This window comes from Anabrus simplex, chromosome 5, assembly GCF_040414725.1.
Source record: "Anabrus simplex isolate iqAnaSimp1 chromosome 5, ASM4041472v1, whole genome shotgun sequence".
NCBI lineage: Eukaryota > Metazoa > Arthropoda > Insecta > Orthoptera > Tettigoniidae > Anabrus > Anabrus simplex.
Window position 1 is genome coordinate 448088698 of NC_090269.1, and position 16079 is coordinate 448104776.

General features: G+C 40.6%; 1 protein-coding gene across 1 annotated transcript in view; it reads left to right on the forward strand.

The window, feature by feature from the left end:
- LOC136875094 (gastrula zinc finger protein XlCGF57.1) overlaps positions 1-14149 on the forward strand; it is a 148998-nt gene extending 134849 nt beyond the window's left edge. Inside the window, exon 4 of the mRNA XM_067148824.2 lies at positions 12593-14149. Coding sequence (XP_067004925.2) covers positions 12593-13670 — 1078 coding nt within the window. The 3' untranslated portion in view covers positions 13671-14149. The remainder of the gene's footprint in view (positions 1-12592) is intronic.
- The last annotated feature ends 1930 nt before the right edge of the window (positions 14150-16079 follow it).

The following is a 16079-nucleotide window of genomic DNA, read 5'->3' on the forward strand; positions in this document are numbered from 1 at the left end:
TAAAAGAAATAGGAATTTTCAAAACATATTTTTATTATTTATCCTACAGCATGTCGTAGTAATAATGTTCACTTAGAAGAAAGGAGAGGTAGAAGATTGAGAATTAAAATACATACCATTTAAATTACATCCTCTTTATTAATCCAAGAATTAAAGCTGTTATTAAAAACATACAGTTTGTTCCTACGACGTCGAATAACACGTTCAATTAAATAGTGATCAGGATATTTTGTTTTCTGCAGTTCTTCGATGTAGAATCCTCCTTCAATAGGCTGTCCTCTGAGATCGCGAAGTAAATACGTAACTGGATTAGTAAGCTTAACACTCCTGATTTGAAAGATTTCAGTGCTCCAGTTAGGTGTGTATCCTTTTGCAAAGACAGACTTGTGTTTGCTGATGCGAACAAAATCACCTTCTTTAAAGCGATAGCGGCGTGGATCAGCTGTTTTAATTACAAGATGAATAGCATCTAGGCGAGGTGTACTCCTTGTAACAAAACGTGGCCTTGTTCCGATAGTGCGATGAGGTGTATCGTAGGTAGACAGGGGCCTAGGTAGCAAACCCAACGATATGAACCTTGTGCTGTAAATTCTCGCTACATCATTGTTTTGACTGTACGATTAAAGCGTTCTACAACACTTGCCTTGAGATTGCTGAACGTAGTGTAGTGGTGAGTGCCAGGTAACTTGAGGTTAGAAGAAAAATCCGTGTTGTAAAACTGTTTACCTTGATCAGTTTGAAGAAGCCTTGGGCAGCGTTCCGATTCTTCAACAATATGCTTAAATGCTTCTTTGACTTGAGCTGCTGTCTTAGAACGCACAGGTTGTGCAAAATCAAGCTTCGAGTACATATCGATGACATTAAGTAGATACTTATACCCTTATTGCTAGAGGCGTATAGAATCCTTTCTGCTAAGTCTGCTTGCCAGAGATCATCTTTTCCTCTGGTATTAACGCGTCTGCGACAGTAGGTGCGACGTGCTGGTTTATGTAACTTGTGTGCGATGTTTATCTGTACAGGTGAGATCTTCTCTTGACGAGCCATTACAAAATAATACCGGCATAACGTAATTCCCTTCCTATTTCTATAATTTCTGATTCATGACCTGTGTGACCAGCATCTTGCGATGCTCTTAGAAGTTGTAATCGTTCAACGAGTAAGTGTGGGTCATTCCAGTATCTCACGTCTACATATAGCAACAAAGGTTGTAGATAACATCAAGACTACGTGCAGTCGGAAACAGTTTAGAAATAAACTCACGATACTTGTAACTCTTATTTGCATTTACAACTTGTGTTCTCTTGTAATTACGTCGTGTTGCGTCATTAGCAAAAAGTACTGCTTTATATTTTTTAAGATCATCTTGTAAAATTATATCCTTGTCAGGTATTCGTGAGAAAAGAACATGTAAGAGTCCTTTCGTTGGTTTATAGGTAACACAGTAAGTTTGTTATTAATCTTAACATTTGAATTTTCTATCTTGAAACAATCGTCTTCGTAGAGAATACCGTAGGTAGTGTCAGTTTGTCCTGTGAAAAGTTTTTTCTATATAAGGTGCAAAGAGGGATCCATAGTTATCTTGATAAAAGTTCTGAACTGATTACGACACTCTAGCGTGATCCCTGATCTCGTTTCTATTCTTGTTTGTGCTTTTATCATATAATTTTTGCATAGAAGCTAAACTTGAAGTAGACTGCGGCAATGAACTAGAATTAAAATTTTTTTTGAGTGGTGTACTTAGTTGCGTTTTTTAAAATAAATCCGTGTCTGCTTGAATATGTTTAAGCGCTTTAAATTTTCGCCGAATATTGTTTCGAGCTTGGATGATATGTTTTGTAATCTCCTTACTAGATGTTAATATGATGATGGTTTTTCATCGAGTAGTTACTGTAATTCTGTGTTAATGTATACAAAAATGATCGAAACCCATGCGATATCGTCCATGCTGAGCATCACCTTCTTTATCAATAACTATAAAGCTGTAACGATGTGATGACCTACATGTAGCACACTTACATTTAAAGTCATTGAATGTCATATCAGTGTTAATATGAACAGCATACACATGCCGCATGTTGCGCTCATCTTGCCGAAAAAAGCATGATAATATTTGCGTTGTGTATCAACTGCTTAGGCACACGAGAATAGGTTTGGCATAAATTGATGCAATCAACATGTTTATGTCGTCCCATGCTAATGAATGTACGAATAACGTTTTGCTGTTCTGTTGCGACATCATCAAAGATCATAAGAGAATTAGGAAGCTGATCGTCCGTCGATGGTACTTGCTCATATGAATTAAATTCAAAATGTATTATTCCATCTTTAACCAGATCGTGCATTACAGTTTGTAGAATAATATATAGTGGTTGATAGAGTGACTTTGCGAAAACGTAAATATTCTCGAAGCGTATACCATTTACAGAAGTAATAAGTGTAAGTAAAGGATTTGTTTTCCCGTATCCCGATGGGCCTGATATAATACATCGAACAGTAAAAAGAAACAACGTTCCATGGCGTTTTCTTGTAGTTGTACTAGAACTAGGTAAGAGATGTGGTACAATGTCGGTAACAGGTAGTGTGTCTTGCTGCTTTATAATCTTCATGATAACTGAATCATAAAGTACGTAATAGTAATATATATATTAAACGAAACAAGAGGTAAAATTTGCTCTTGACGCGTAAAGTCGTGTACAGAATGGTCAAACAACGATATCCAAACGACATGAAGAAGAAGAAGAAAGTAAAAACTGTCGGATGGAAAGACGTTATAAAGGCTGCACAAAAAGCTATTCAAGAGGAATACAATCCTCGTATAGCCATTACTAAGGCACTACGCGCAGCGAGAGCGAGAATTCCTCCAAAGTGCGGAGCAAAGTTTAGTAAACGTACACGAGTTATTCCTGTACCAAAACGAGGAGGATTTCTTCCTGCGCAGTTTGCTGGACTCGCAGCTTTGGGGTCATTGCTGGGTGGTGCTAGTGCTGTAGCAAGAACTGTCAAAGCTGTAGAAGAAGCGAAACAACAGTTGAAAGAGAGTGAACGTCATAACAAGACGATGGAGGCAATTGCATTACTAGGTAAAGGTGTAGACATGAAGCTAGCACCATACAAAAAGGGCTTGGCGTCTCCATTTCTCCAAAAAACGTCTACTGAATGCACTGCCAGATCGAGCTCTGACGCATGAAGAAGTTTCTACGTTTGCTAAACAACTAGTGATTCGTTATTTTCGAGGTGTGTATATGCGCGATCAACTACCAGCGCATCCATGTAAACGTGAAGGAGCCGTAATTAACTTGGACAACATTCGTGGACCTGGAACTCATTACGTTGCTTATGTAGAACGTAAATGTAAAGTATGGTATATCGATAGCTATGGACACTTACCTCCTGCCTTTGAGCCCATACGTTATTTCGGAAGCAGTGTGGACATTGTTTATAATAAAATCCGTGTGCAAAATTTTAATACACGCATGTGCGGACGATTATGTCTTATGTTCTTATATCAAACCCAGACAGTAGCGAAAGTGCATTAGTGTCTACGTGATGACGAACAGTGAAAGAACGTTTGCTGTACGTGGAGAAGGACCTGAAACAACCGTCTATTTTAATCCGCCGATCGAACTTTGTTATCAGCCACATAGTCTTGGACTAGTATAGTTTGAAAGCTACAATAAAATCTGTTATGTGCGTGATGGTGTAAACAAGTTCTATTGCGATGAGTATGTGCTAACGCTACCCTCAGGCAGTTATTCAGTAGACGATATGCCTACATTGAAAGTACATTAATTGATCAGTTTGGAGAAGAGAGTTTTTGTAGTCATAATTACAAGTTCTCAATCACTGTAAGCAACATTACACAGAAATGTGTTATTGAACCATCATTTAAAATTGATTGCAAGTCACAATCTGATTCGATTAGACCATTACTTGGATTTTCATCGAGGGAGCTCCTATCGAACGTACGTTACGAGTCTGATCAGCCTATAATACACTTCGATGATTATTATGTGAACATAACTTGTAATATTATTACAGACTTGAATAGTAATCTACAACCTTAGCACGTCCTGCACGACTGTATTATCACAGAGGAAGGTGGATATACTATTCATGAGAAACCAGCAGTAGTTCTTTATCATCCTGTGTCTGTAAACACATTAGTAACATCACTCTTAGGCTGGACTCTAAATATACATAATCAGCTTATAGGCACGTGAACATAGCTTACAAACTTTATCTCAAACCAGCATAGAAACATCAATAAAACACGGTGTACATATTACATGTTTGCGAAGACTCATCGAGTTAACAGATAACCATATGCAGATACTCCAAGATTTAAGTTATACATTACGACAATAGAATGGAGGAAATGCCAGACATTAGGTGTACAGTAGAAACTCGTGAAGGTGTAGTACGAGGTGAACTTCATTCCTATCAACTTTTACGTTTGGATTAAATAATAATAATAATGATGAAATTAACGTTATTATTAATCAGCAAGATGTATACACCTTACCACATGAATGCTACCTCTATATTGAAAGGCGACTAGAAAAGTCAGATGGAAGTGGACCAAGCTCTTCGCAACTAAACAACCAAGCTCTAGCTTTTCTCTTTTCTGCAGCGCGATATGAAGTAAATAATGTTGAAATAGAACGAAGAATGTTGGTATCACAAGTGCAATGAAATTCTACCCTTCTTTTTGTGATGAAGAAAGTAATCTTTCACGGATGGTAGGATGGTGTCAAAAAGCTACCAACAACTGGATGATTAATGAGGATTTAACTTTTACGGGTATGTTATCACTAAAACATATTTTTGCCTTCGCAGCATACTTTACACGTATTATAATCAACGCAAAACAAAAGCTTATTCTAATCCGTGATCGAAGTGATTAGAATTCTCTTCAACTTATACTACTGCTGATTTTATAACCTTCTTCGAAATTCATATTGTTGGGGTGTTTTTTAATTTCGGTAGCCTCACGGATTTTCTTTCCAGATCCCAAGGGATAGCTGCTAGGATCTTGGTCTTGTCAAGTGATATTCCGTGTCTTATTTCGTACGAATGCTTAGTTACAGCTGAAATATCTGTGGTTTCGTTCTTGGTGCGACGGATGTGTTCTTTTAGGCGGGTAGAGATCAGGCCTTCTTTTCACCAAGATAGCTACATTCAGTGTGGTATACTCCAGGAACCTGTAGTTTTTGTGTCGTACAGGTGGTAGATAACGGGCTAGCTTCCGGTTGGTTTACACATGGTTTTTATGTCGTATTTATTAACTTGCCGATCCTGTTTTCGGGTGGGCCAGTTCTTCTATCCCGTTTTTTCTTCTACGGCGGCCTTTTACTTGTTTTCTCCTGATGTTCTAAAGACTCGTCGGATATTATTGAGCGAGAAGCCACTTCTCCTGAGGGTTCTCGTGAGGTGTTCTTTCTCTTCTCCGAGGTGTTCTGCGTCTGTTATCGTTATGGCTCTGTTAACCTGTTCAACCCGGAAAAGGAACTAAATAATTCTACACACCGTGGAAACTTCACTGATAAGCGAGTGAGTGTGTTCACAAAGGTTTGTGTGAGCGTATGAATGACCGGGTATTCTTACTGTAATATGCATAGCATAAATCAAGATATTTATTATTTACAGTGTTCGGAGTGTAAATATGTAAATTTAAAATTGTCTACACATATATAAATATTCAATAGAGTTTATGTAAACTTACATGTGGGGATGGACACACTCCTGTGTATGTTGGGCGCGCCTTTCCTCCATCTACCAACCCTAGGTCGTAGATGTTCAATTTAAGCGAAATAAATAATAATAATTTATGATATTTATTTCACAATGATGCACAGCAAGTCTGATGGGGTGTTTTACTCTTCTTGAGGGCGATTTAAATCTAATTTCTAACAAAGCGCATGGGAGCATTAATCCTGAAGCAACTGGGTTAATGTAACTCCACATTCCTCAATAAATCAGCAGTATACAACCCAGAGTTACAATACTCAGTTGCCAATAGTTTCATTCCCAAAATTCAGGGCTTCACTTGCTGATTCCTCTCTTGATATTTGAAAACAATTCAGTGTGAATATTACCTCTTGTCTTGCAGTCAGACGAACTGAACACAAGGCAACTTAATGATTGAATGGGACCGTATCTGCATTCATTACAATAATCCGAGGTTAATTTTGGATTTGCAAATTAGTTATTTTCAGTAGCTATAGTCAAATCAGGAGCATGGAAGGATGCGAAGTTACTGAATAAAAAACTATTCAGTAAACTCAATGCTAGAAAAGCGTTAGAGGTGAAAACTCAGTTACATGGAAATGTTCTTTCTCTTTCCACGGACATAATCGGTACATGTTTCCAGAAGCAGTGGGAGGGTGATAGTTTAAGTGAAGCATGTCACTGTTTACGAGGTTCAGTTTAATTTTAACAGAGCAGTTGTCAGCGTCCAGAGCTTGTGTCGTTCCACAAAGCAACATTTACTAAATCCAATCATATGAACCTGATATAGCCACAAGGGGGCCTCAGGCATTCACTTCTACTTCTTGATCATATGAGTAATGCAATGGTCCATATTCTCTTTAAAATGTACTATTTTCAAAAACATTACTATAAGTGACCGCATTTAGTTGATGAGCAACATTGTAGACATAGAAATAAACAGAAATTCTCACTAGAAAACAGCACGATTTGCAACCAATCCCTCCACACGGAATAAGGCAGCGAGACATCAGCCGTTTTGGACAGTCAAGGGAAACATTCAGCAATATGAAGTTCTGTTGTCTACATCCACTGTCAGAGCAAGGGGCAGTAGAGGTGTTTTTATGACTGTTGAGTGTCACTTGGTAGCAGATCTCAGATGAACTTCAATTTGTGTAAGCTTGCTTAAATGACTTGGCAGAAACATGAATATGCTACAAGAAGAAGAAATAACGAGGCACGTGATCAGTTCGCAGCGCGAAAACAACATGCAATTATACACGACCGAACGCTACGAATCTGGGCGATGTCTTTTAAATTACAAATTGATGCAAGCAACACCTTAACATTCAGAGACTCCAAATAATGTCTGCGGCGGTTCAAAGAGAAAACAAGATTGTTTCTTGCAAGATCACGCATAATGTTGACAGCAGATCTGTTGGAGAGTTTGTTACGAAAGTAAGGCGTTTCATTGAAGAGTATAGTTTTACACCAGAGCAGATTAACTAATGCAGATCAGTAAAGAATTTGTAAAGAGTTACGTTCTGGGGATCTCAAAGACGATTTACGGCACTGTAGGTTCAGTTGCAGCAGCCACCCATTCATACATGATAATGGATTGCACCCTTCTCCCACACTTGTATGATTTCGTGTCGGAACTCAGGGGGAAATTTGCAGCAAGCATGACACTTGAATATGCTATGAAATAACCAAACACGACAAACGGGATTTGAAAGTGTTCCTGGAACAAGTGTTATGGCCCGATCTGCATGGCGGCAGGAATAGAATTCTTATCTAGGTGGATTCTTCGACAGTAAATGAAGATGATGCTCTATACAATAAGACATTTCCAGATGGTGTTGAATTTAACAAGAAACTGATCTCTGCAAAATGTACTGGATTGGTGTAACCAGCGGACGCTTCTTCCGTCCATTTAAAATTATGGTACAGTTAATCACAGTTATAATAGTGTTATCTTCTACAGTTAAATTTGCGGCAGCCTTCATTCGATGTGCTCACTGTACACGATGTTTAAGTCTAGAGCACGGATTACTAACCGACTTTCAAGTTTACTGCACTTGAACTGCCATGGGTGCGTATTGTGTTTTATTTCCAGTATTTAAGCGTTACTGAATGCATTTTCTAGCCAATCAACAATATTCAGCGGCGTTTGGACTTATATACACGGGGATCCCGTCTTTATGTGTTCTCATAGAGTATATTTTGCAGCTCGTAGCTCCTACGTTTCTTGTCCATAGCAACTGGAATATGCTTGGTAAGCGTATTTCGATATTTTCTATGCGATATTGCGGTGCATTTCATGTGCTGTTGTATCGAATTTTGGTCTAAGCTTTCATATTCATGCTGCTCTTAGCTCTAGTGTCAAAGGAACACTTGTTAGGATATTCATGGACATGAAAGCTTGCATTTGGATTCAAATATTTCAGGATATCAGAATACTTTCATAAATTACTACAACCTAAGCTATATTCTTTGTCGCCATCGTAACGTCTAGGATGTGAAAGCGTCAAAAGTTGGGGAAAGAATCGTCGTTTGCTTGTGATCTTTAAGCTTCTCCAAGATTTCATCAGGATTAGTGGTTTCCATGTTGCATATTTCCTCTGTTAACCCTCCGTTAAACGCGCGCTCTGTTGTAACACCACTACACTTGCGCTGACTGATAGTCAGCAATTCTTTGTAAGCTTCCTTTCCTTTCTTTTCAATTCTTTTTCCAAGAGTTCCTTATTTCTCTCCTTTCTCAATCTGTCTTACTTCGTAATTACTTCATTTTGGTTTGATGTTTATTATTATATTTATTCATACTTTAAATTTACAAGAACATTTCAAACTTTTAAGTTAAATTCGCAAAGTTGTCAACTGCAGATTTCAGAACTTAGCAAAACAGTTGTAAATTATCACTAGTTATCCAAACTATAAACAAGGCATTTGTATATTATGGTACAAAGTCTAATGAGCCCTAACAGTGATAATAGTAAACAAAATTTATTGTGAGATACACTTGACGCGAACATTTTCTAACGGAATGTGAAGGAGGGTAAACAGGAAAACATCAAGTTATACTGGTCAGCTTTCTATCGTCCTATTTTCGCTCTAAATACGACACATAAAATATATAACACCTACACAGTAGAAAGGCACGGTCAAGTTCATATATCTTTTTTATATATTTTAGTCTTGCACATCATGAACAGAAAAATGAACCCCATATTCTGACGGATTCCCCTACCGTATATTGTACAAATGAATACAACTGATTTGAACTTTATTGGTCTTTGTCTGACTCCATATTGACTATAATGTGTGCGCTGTTGCACAAGTGTGCGGGTGCATGTTCTAAGTAGATGTACTTTTTACAACCTTTGCACTGGAACCTTAGTCTGTTTCTCCTTCGATCGCAGAAATTTCACCGCCCTTGGGTCGATATTACTCCAGTCCTCGTTGGAGATTTTACATGAAAAAGTCCCAAGATTTCCTGAAGATGAAGCTTAATTGATGTTGGTGTGTGTTCAAGTTGAACCTTCGATTTCAAGTGGTGAGGAGCTGCTTAGCTAAGTTCTTCGAAAAATCTTTACTTGCGATTGTGCAGTTGTTATTATCTTTGAAAATAATATAGGCATTTAAACCACCAATATTTAAGAAGGAGAAGTACACCCAAGTCCAACGTCGTGATGTTCATGCCACGGAGTAAGTGCATTTCATTCCGTTCACCTTATCAACGCCCGACTTCGTGTCATTATAGAAGGTAATCATTGAGGGTTTTGATCCAGCTGAATCGTCACCAATACAATCCTCCTCACGGAAAGTAGATAGAACCAATACAACTTTGTCTTTTCTTGACTTGTATTACACAACGGTTTTGTTTTTCCTGAAAGCAAGTATGCTCGATTCCACTGGTCGGTTGCTAGAAGTTATAATGAAAGGGGGAATTTTACCCTTATTCTTGCGAACCGTTCCAACAAGCGTCAGTTTATCATTTTGAAGCAAATCTTAAGCGAGAGGAACAGACACCAACCAGTTGTCACAAGTAACGTTTCAACCAGATTTTGATTTGGGTTTAACTAATCTTTTTTCAATTTGATGGGGCGTATTTTAACGTTGAACGGGCCTTCGGGCTATCGTCCGCGATATATTTTCGTATTACTTTTATAATACACCTTGGCAGCAGGAAGTGCAGGAATCTTTATCCCGTACTAAGCCGGCTTGGACGGAATGTATTGACGAAAGCCGCATGTGCCTCAATGGTCAATAGTTCCGACAAACTGTAGTGCTTCCCACAGTTATCAATGAACACTTATGAGAAGTATCGCACCTCAGCGAGTTTGTCCGTCAGGTTACGCTGGTTTCGGGAGTTGATGTCAAATTTCAAATATTTCAACAAGAAACGTAAACGATGTATGCCCATAGTAAGCCTGAAATGCTCGATTCCTGTAACATCAGAAGTGCCAGGTATCTTGCATATTTCTGTGGGATACCTTCAGTGCCCTACCAAGAACATAAAATCTAAACATGCCTTCATGTGAACAAGACTGTTATCCGCACCATCTCGGGGTCGAGGGAATTACGAATGAATCGTCGATATGTAACGATTTGTGCATGTTACGATTTCTTATAGCATTTCTTCGATAATTTACAACTGCGGTGCTTCAGCTGGCGTCTTAGCATTCTTCGGCCTTCTATTACGATTCATTTCAGGCCGATAATTCCACTGGGTCCCTTTCTCCCCTTCATACATTTCATGCTGTTCACTTTCAGTCACGTCCCCTTCGCACATGGACTGCTCGCTCTGAGAATTGTGATGACCATCGTTTGCGACGTCCCACTCGCACCAACTTGATCGTTGTCCAACCATTTCTCGATTTGATCAATAACTCTCGGAATAAATCGCAATATGTCCCTGGACAGAGGACGCATAATCGTTATACGTAGGTCCTTTTGTAATATCGTGTTTATCCTACCGTAAATAATCACAAGTATAAAATACGTCAAAATCCGCTCACTACTACAATTGAAGTTATTAAAAGTATATAATTTTATAATAAATAATAACGGAAGAATGGATGACTTACTAAAAGATTGAGTAAGATTAACAAGTTTTGCAAACATGAGGTGGAGGTTTCAGAGGCACCGTCCCTGCAATATTCTGTGATTTTGTTCTGAATTCAGAGGCAGGCCTGTTCTGTCGTATGGACTCCATTTCTGGTCATGCAACTCTATTCGTTGTTTTACTTTCTGCACCGGTTTGTTTGCTTTACTCTTTGATCAATTTTAATTATTTTAGATTCTACCATCTACAATTTTCAGCTTCTTTCTGAGAACATTTCGCTAGCTTTTTCTCCAATAAACTAAAATTTTTGGCTTGTCTTTTTAGAACTTTTACGAAATTCCAAAACTTGTGCAAATGTGTTAGTATTACCCGCTATTTCAAAATTGTCTTTATCTGTGTCCTTACATTCTGCTGCTATTACTGCTCGCAGTCGTGACCATAGCACGGCCTTGTCATCGGAAATATCCTCATCACATTCTTCTAGATGGCACTTCAGATCGGCTTCCTTGAATTCTTTCAGACTCACTCTCATCAAATCCATTATTCCTTGTATTGTCTTCCATATATCCTACTATCATTTAACGGTCTCGAATTTCCAAGGACTATCGCACTTCTGACGCCAGTTGTTACATTCGTGGGTACCGGTAACGTATGTCAAATTCCTTTCCGTAGGAACATGTTGCAAATCTCATTGCAACTCTACCAAGAAAATTGTACATCGGGTGAGTTGGCCTTGCGGTTAGGGGCGCGCAGCTGTGAGCTTTCGTTCGGTGGTTAGTGGGTTTGAACCCCACTGTCGCCAGCTTTGAAGATAGTTTTCCGTGGTTTCCCATTTTGACACCAGGCTAATGCATGCGCTCTGCTTTATTTAAGGCCACGGCCCGTTCCTTCACACTCTTAGGTCTTTCCTATCGCATCGTCGCCATAAGACCTGTCTGTGTCGATGCGATATAAAGAAATTTCTACACACACATATGCATGCTAATACTAATTATTTTAATCAAAATAACATACAAGACTTCCCAAATCATCGTTCATTCACAAATTCATAAATTTCCTTCACCTGGCACACAACATGACGATCAAAACAAACGACAAATGATTATTTTCATTTCCGCCGCACATTCTGTCCTTCGTATTTTTTTGCGTAGTGGTAGTCAACATGCCTCCCAGTCCAGCTGAGTGTGTTATAGCATGTTTGTGTGACAGTAAGTAATATTTATAAGCTATTTGCCATGGTTGTGCTTATCTTAATGACTGTCAGCAGAGAATGCTCTCTACTCTATGAATACCTGCAATACTGGGATTCTCTCAAACGAAGGGGATTTTCACAAAAATCAATTTCACATATGTCTCAAATAACAGCGTGGTTAAACAAGATCAATACTCCAAACCATGTGTTGCCCATTATGTAGGAGAGTAGTCTTTGACGGATTTCAGTAGATAAATATTTGCCGGATGTAAGAGCTTCTCCTGTCGGCTAGACCACTTTTTCTCCTTCATTCTTTAAATGAGGTAGTCCATGAGCTCGTACATTACTAAATAGTCAGAAGATTATTGCGCTTTTTATTGTGACATGACGCATTCGAGAGAAGAGACACAACACCTCCTCGTAGGAAGCAAGTGCTTTTGAAATCTACGGTTACACGTAGAATTTGACTTCAGATGATGTCTACCCTAAGGCATATTAAGGTCCTTTGTAATGTGCTCCTTGCATGGAATCTTGTAAGAGAAAATTTAAGTACCCATTCCTCTATGTGAGAGTTGTAGTGGAGTTGACTGTTGAACTATTTGTCACTTGGTTTCAATTTGTTATTGTAGTTCGAGCCCAGAGGTGAGCTACGCGGATCATCCACTTCCGGATGGCGGACGAAATCTCAAGAGACCCAAATTGGAAAGAAGCCCTACAGGAAAGAAGACGTACGCCTGCAGTGTGTGTGGCAGGGTGTTTAGCCGTGAAAGATACTTAAAAAATCACCTGCGGATTCATACAGACGACAAGCCGTACTGTTGCAATTTGTGTGGGAAGGCCTTTGCATGGAAATTAAATCTGACCGTCCACATGCGGACACATTTACCCCCGGATGGCGTACGATATCCCAAGAGACCCATATTGGAAAGAAGCCCTACACGAAAGAAGTCGCATGCCTGCAGTGTATGTGGCAGGATGTTTAGCCATGAAAGATATCTAAGAAATCACCTGCGGATTCATACAGACGAAAAGCAGTACTCTTGCAGGTTATGTGGGAAGGCCTTTGCGTGGAAATTAAATCTGACCGTCCATATGAGGACACATACAGGGGAGAAGCCGTATTGTTGCGATATCTGTGGCAAGGCCTTTACCCAGCAGGCACATATAACCACTCACCTAAGAGTACATACGGGAGAGAAACCGTACGTTTGCAAAATCTGTACGAAGTCCTTCAGCAAAAAAACTGTTCTAATCAAGCATGCTATGACGCATACAGGTGAGAAGCCAAAATATTCCAATGTGTGTGGAACGGTTCTTACCCAGAATGGCGAGTTTAGAAAAGTCCTGCAAACACATACAGGCGTTATGTCGTACTCCTGTGATGTCTGTGGCAAGTCCTTTGGCGATAAAGCATATCTAAAAAAACATCTCAACAACCATGCAGGCTACAAACCAAACTGTTGCACTATATGTGGCAAGGCCTTTCAACTGAAAAATAATCTGACTTTGCATATGAGGACACACACAGGGGAGAAGCCGTTCTCCTGCAATGTGTGTGGAAAAGCCTTTGCCTGGAAGGGAAATGTAAGCAAACATATGCGAATACATCCTGAGTATCAGTACTCTTGCCCTATCTGTGGCAAGTCTTCTAGCCAGAAAGCATTTATAACCACACACTTGGGAACACATACAGGCGAGAAGCACTAGTAACGGTATATCTGTGACAATTACCTTGACGAGGCAGCCAGTCAAACAAAGCTCATGTCAACGCATGCAGACGAGAAGCCCTATTCCTGCAGTATGTGTGGGAAGCCTTTAGCCAGAAAGCACGTGCAGGCACATACTGGCGAAAAGCCGTACTAAAGCAATAAATGCTGTCCATAATAATCATACAAATGATGAAAAATAATAATGATCTAACCAAACCTCTGGACCTCTGACTGCGGAATTTATCAAATAAACACCGTGTTAGTTTGTAAATCCCAAACATTTGAAAAATTTGCAAATATTATGACAGTAACTGTAAATATCTTACCTAACTTCATGGTAAGATAGAAAGTAAGTCACAAAAATAGTAATTTCAATGAGGAATCAAGAACGTAGCCACATATTTCACTTGGAGATTATTCCATGCATACGAGCTGATGATGACACATTTTCCCTTTTAGTGACTTGTATCAAAATTCGATCCCACACATAAATGCATTTTAAAATATGATTGTATTTACCATTTAAATTTGTTTTGGGTGAATATACACTGCGTTTCATTCCGTTTCACCTAATAGCGATAACATTTATGAAGTACCATGTATAATGCTTCGCTTGCGATATTGTAACGAGTTGGCGGGGTAGTAGGATCAATTAATACTAGACTGGTAGCTTCAATACTAAGATTTATTAGCTAAGCGCTAAACTACACAAGACTACACACAACTTTTGCTCATAACACACACACACACACACACACAGTTCGCGCGCTCTCTCTCCCTTAGTTTCTCACTTGTTCTTACACTACACAGTTCTACACCCACACACAAGTCCCAGGTCGCACGGCTACACGTTCTCTCCTTCGCCGACAGTCCGCACTGTAGCACAATAATCCGATAATCACGGCAGTTCACATACTTCACTACACTGCCAGTTGCTCACGACTCAACCACACCAACTTCTAACTCAGTCTAACTCTCACTGACTCCAGGCCGGTCGTTCCTCTCTCATATACCTGCGCTGGCTCTTCTAGAGTCGTCCGGATGCTGGGTGGATCCAGGAACATCGCGAGATGGAACACTCCAGATTAATCGTGTAGTCATTTCCATACTCCTCTGCTACGGGACGGCGAGCGGAAGCGAGTGGGGCTGGCCTAGCACTTATGCGCTGCTTGTGATTGGCGCGGTTGAAGCATAAGGGGTGGGCCTATACGGTGCCGCGCCAGGCGCATAGCCAGTTAGCATGGCGGACGCAATAACCATTACACTGCCCGTCCTCAAGTCTGCTCCACGATACGGTGCCAAGCGATCCAGGTGAACAACCATCATCTTCCCTCGGGGAGGCCGCCGGATCTGGTAGACGACTTTGTTGATCCTAGTGACGATTGTATATGGGCCTTCCCATTGTGGCAGCAGTTTCGGTGACTTCACTTTCGTCCGCACCGGACGGTACAGCCACACACTGTCACCTTCCTGGAAACCCGCAGAGTTCGCGAGCGTGTCGTAGCGGGCTTTTATCCGGTCGTTGGTTACCCTTAGACGTTGTCGAGCATAATCGCGGATGTCGTTGAGCCCATCCACCAACTCCCATGCATAGTCTGTCGCTGGTTGTTGCTGGTCTGGTGCCGACCCGAACATTATATCGCATGGCAGGCGGAGCTCCCTTCCGAAGACCATGTTGGCAGGTGTCATGCCCGTCGTCTCATGGGTGGACGCACGATAGCCCATCAAGAAGAGGGGCACCCTTTTGTCCCAGTCCTTCTGGTGCACTGAAACCACCTTCCTGAAGTGCTCCTCGACGGTTTTTACAAAACGCTCCACCATACCATCTGACTGAGGGTAGAGGGGTGTCTTCCGCACTCCTAAGCGATGCAGAACCCCTTGCATCAGCCTGGACTCAAAGTTTCTGCCTTGGTCGCTATGAAGTTCCCTCGGGACCGAATCGACAGAAGAAGTTCTTGACCAAGACGTCGGCCACTGTCGATGCCTCTTGGTTCGGGATGGCATAGACCTCCGGTCACTTTGTGAAGTAGTCCATAGCCAGGAATAGGTAACGGTTCCCGGCGTCAGATTCGGGGAATGGTCCAGCGATATCGATTGCGATCCTCTCGAATGGTGCTCCAACGTTGTACTGCATCATTTGGCCCCTACTCCTGGTACGTGGGCCCCGGCTCGCCGTGCAGGTGTCACACAGCTGGCACATCATCTCAACATTGTTCCTCAGGTGCACCCAGTGGTAACGCTGTCGGGCACGATCTAAAGTCTTATTCACTCCCAAGTGGCCGGCAGTAGCGCCCGGATGCAACTTAGTCAACACCTCTTTTTTCATGCACCTGGGGATTATCAGCTGTGCAATGTGCTTCTTTTCGTCAGTTGGTTCCCACATGCAGGTATGTACCCCGTCACTAAC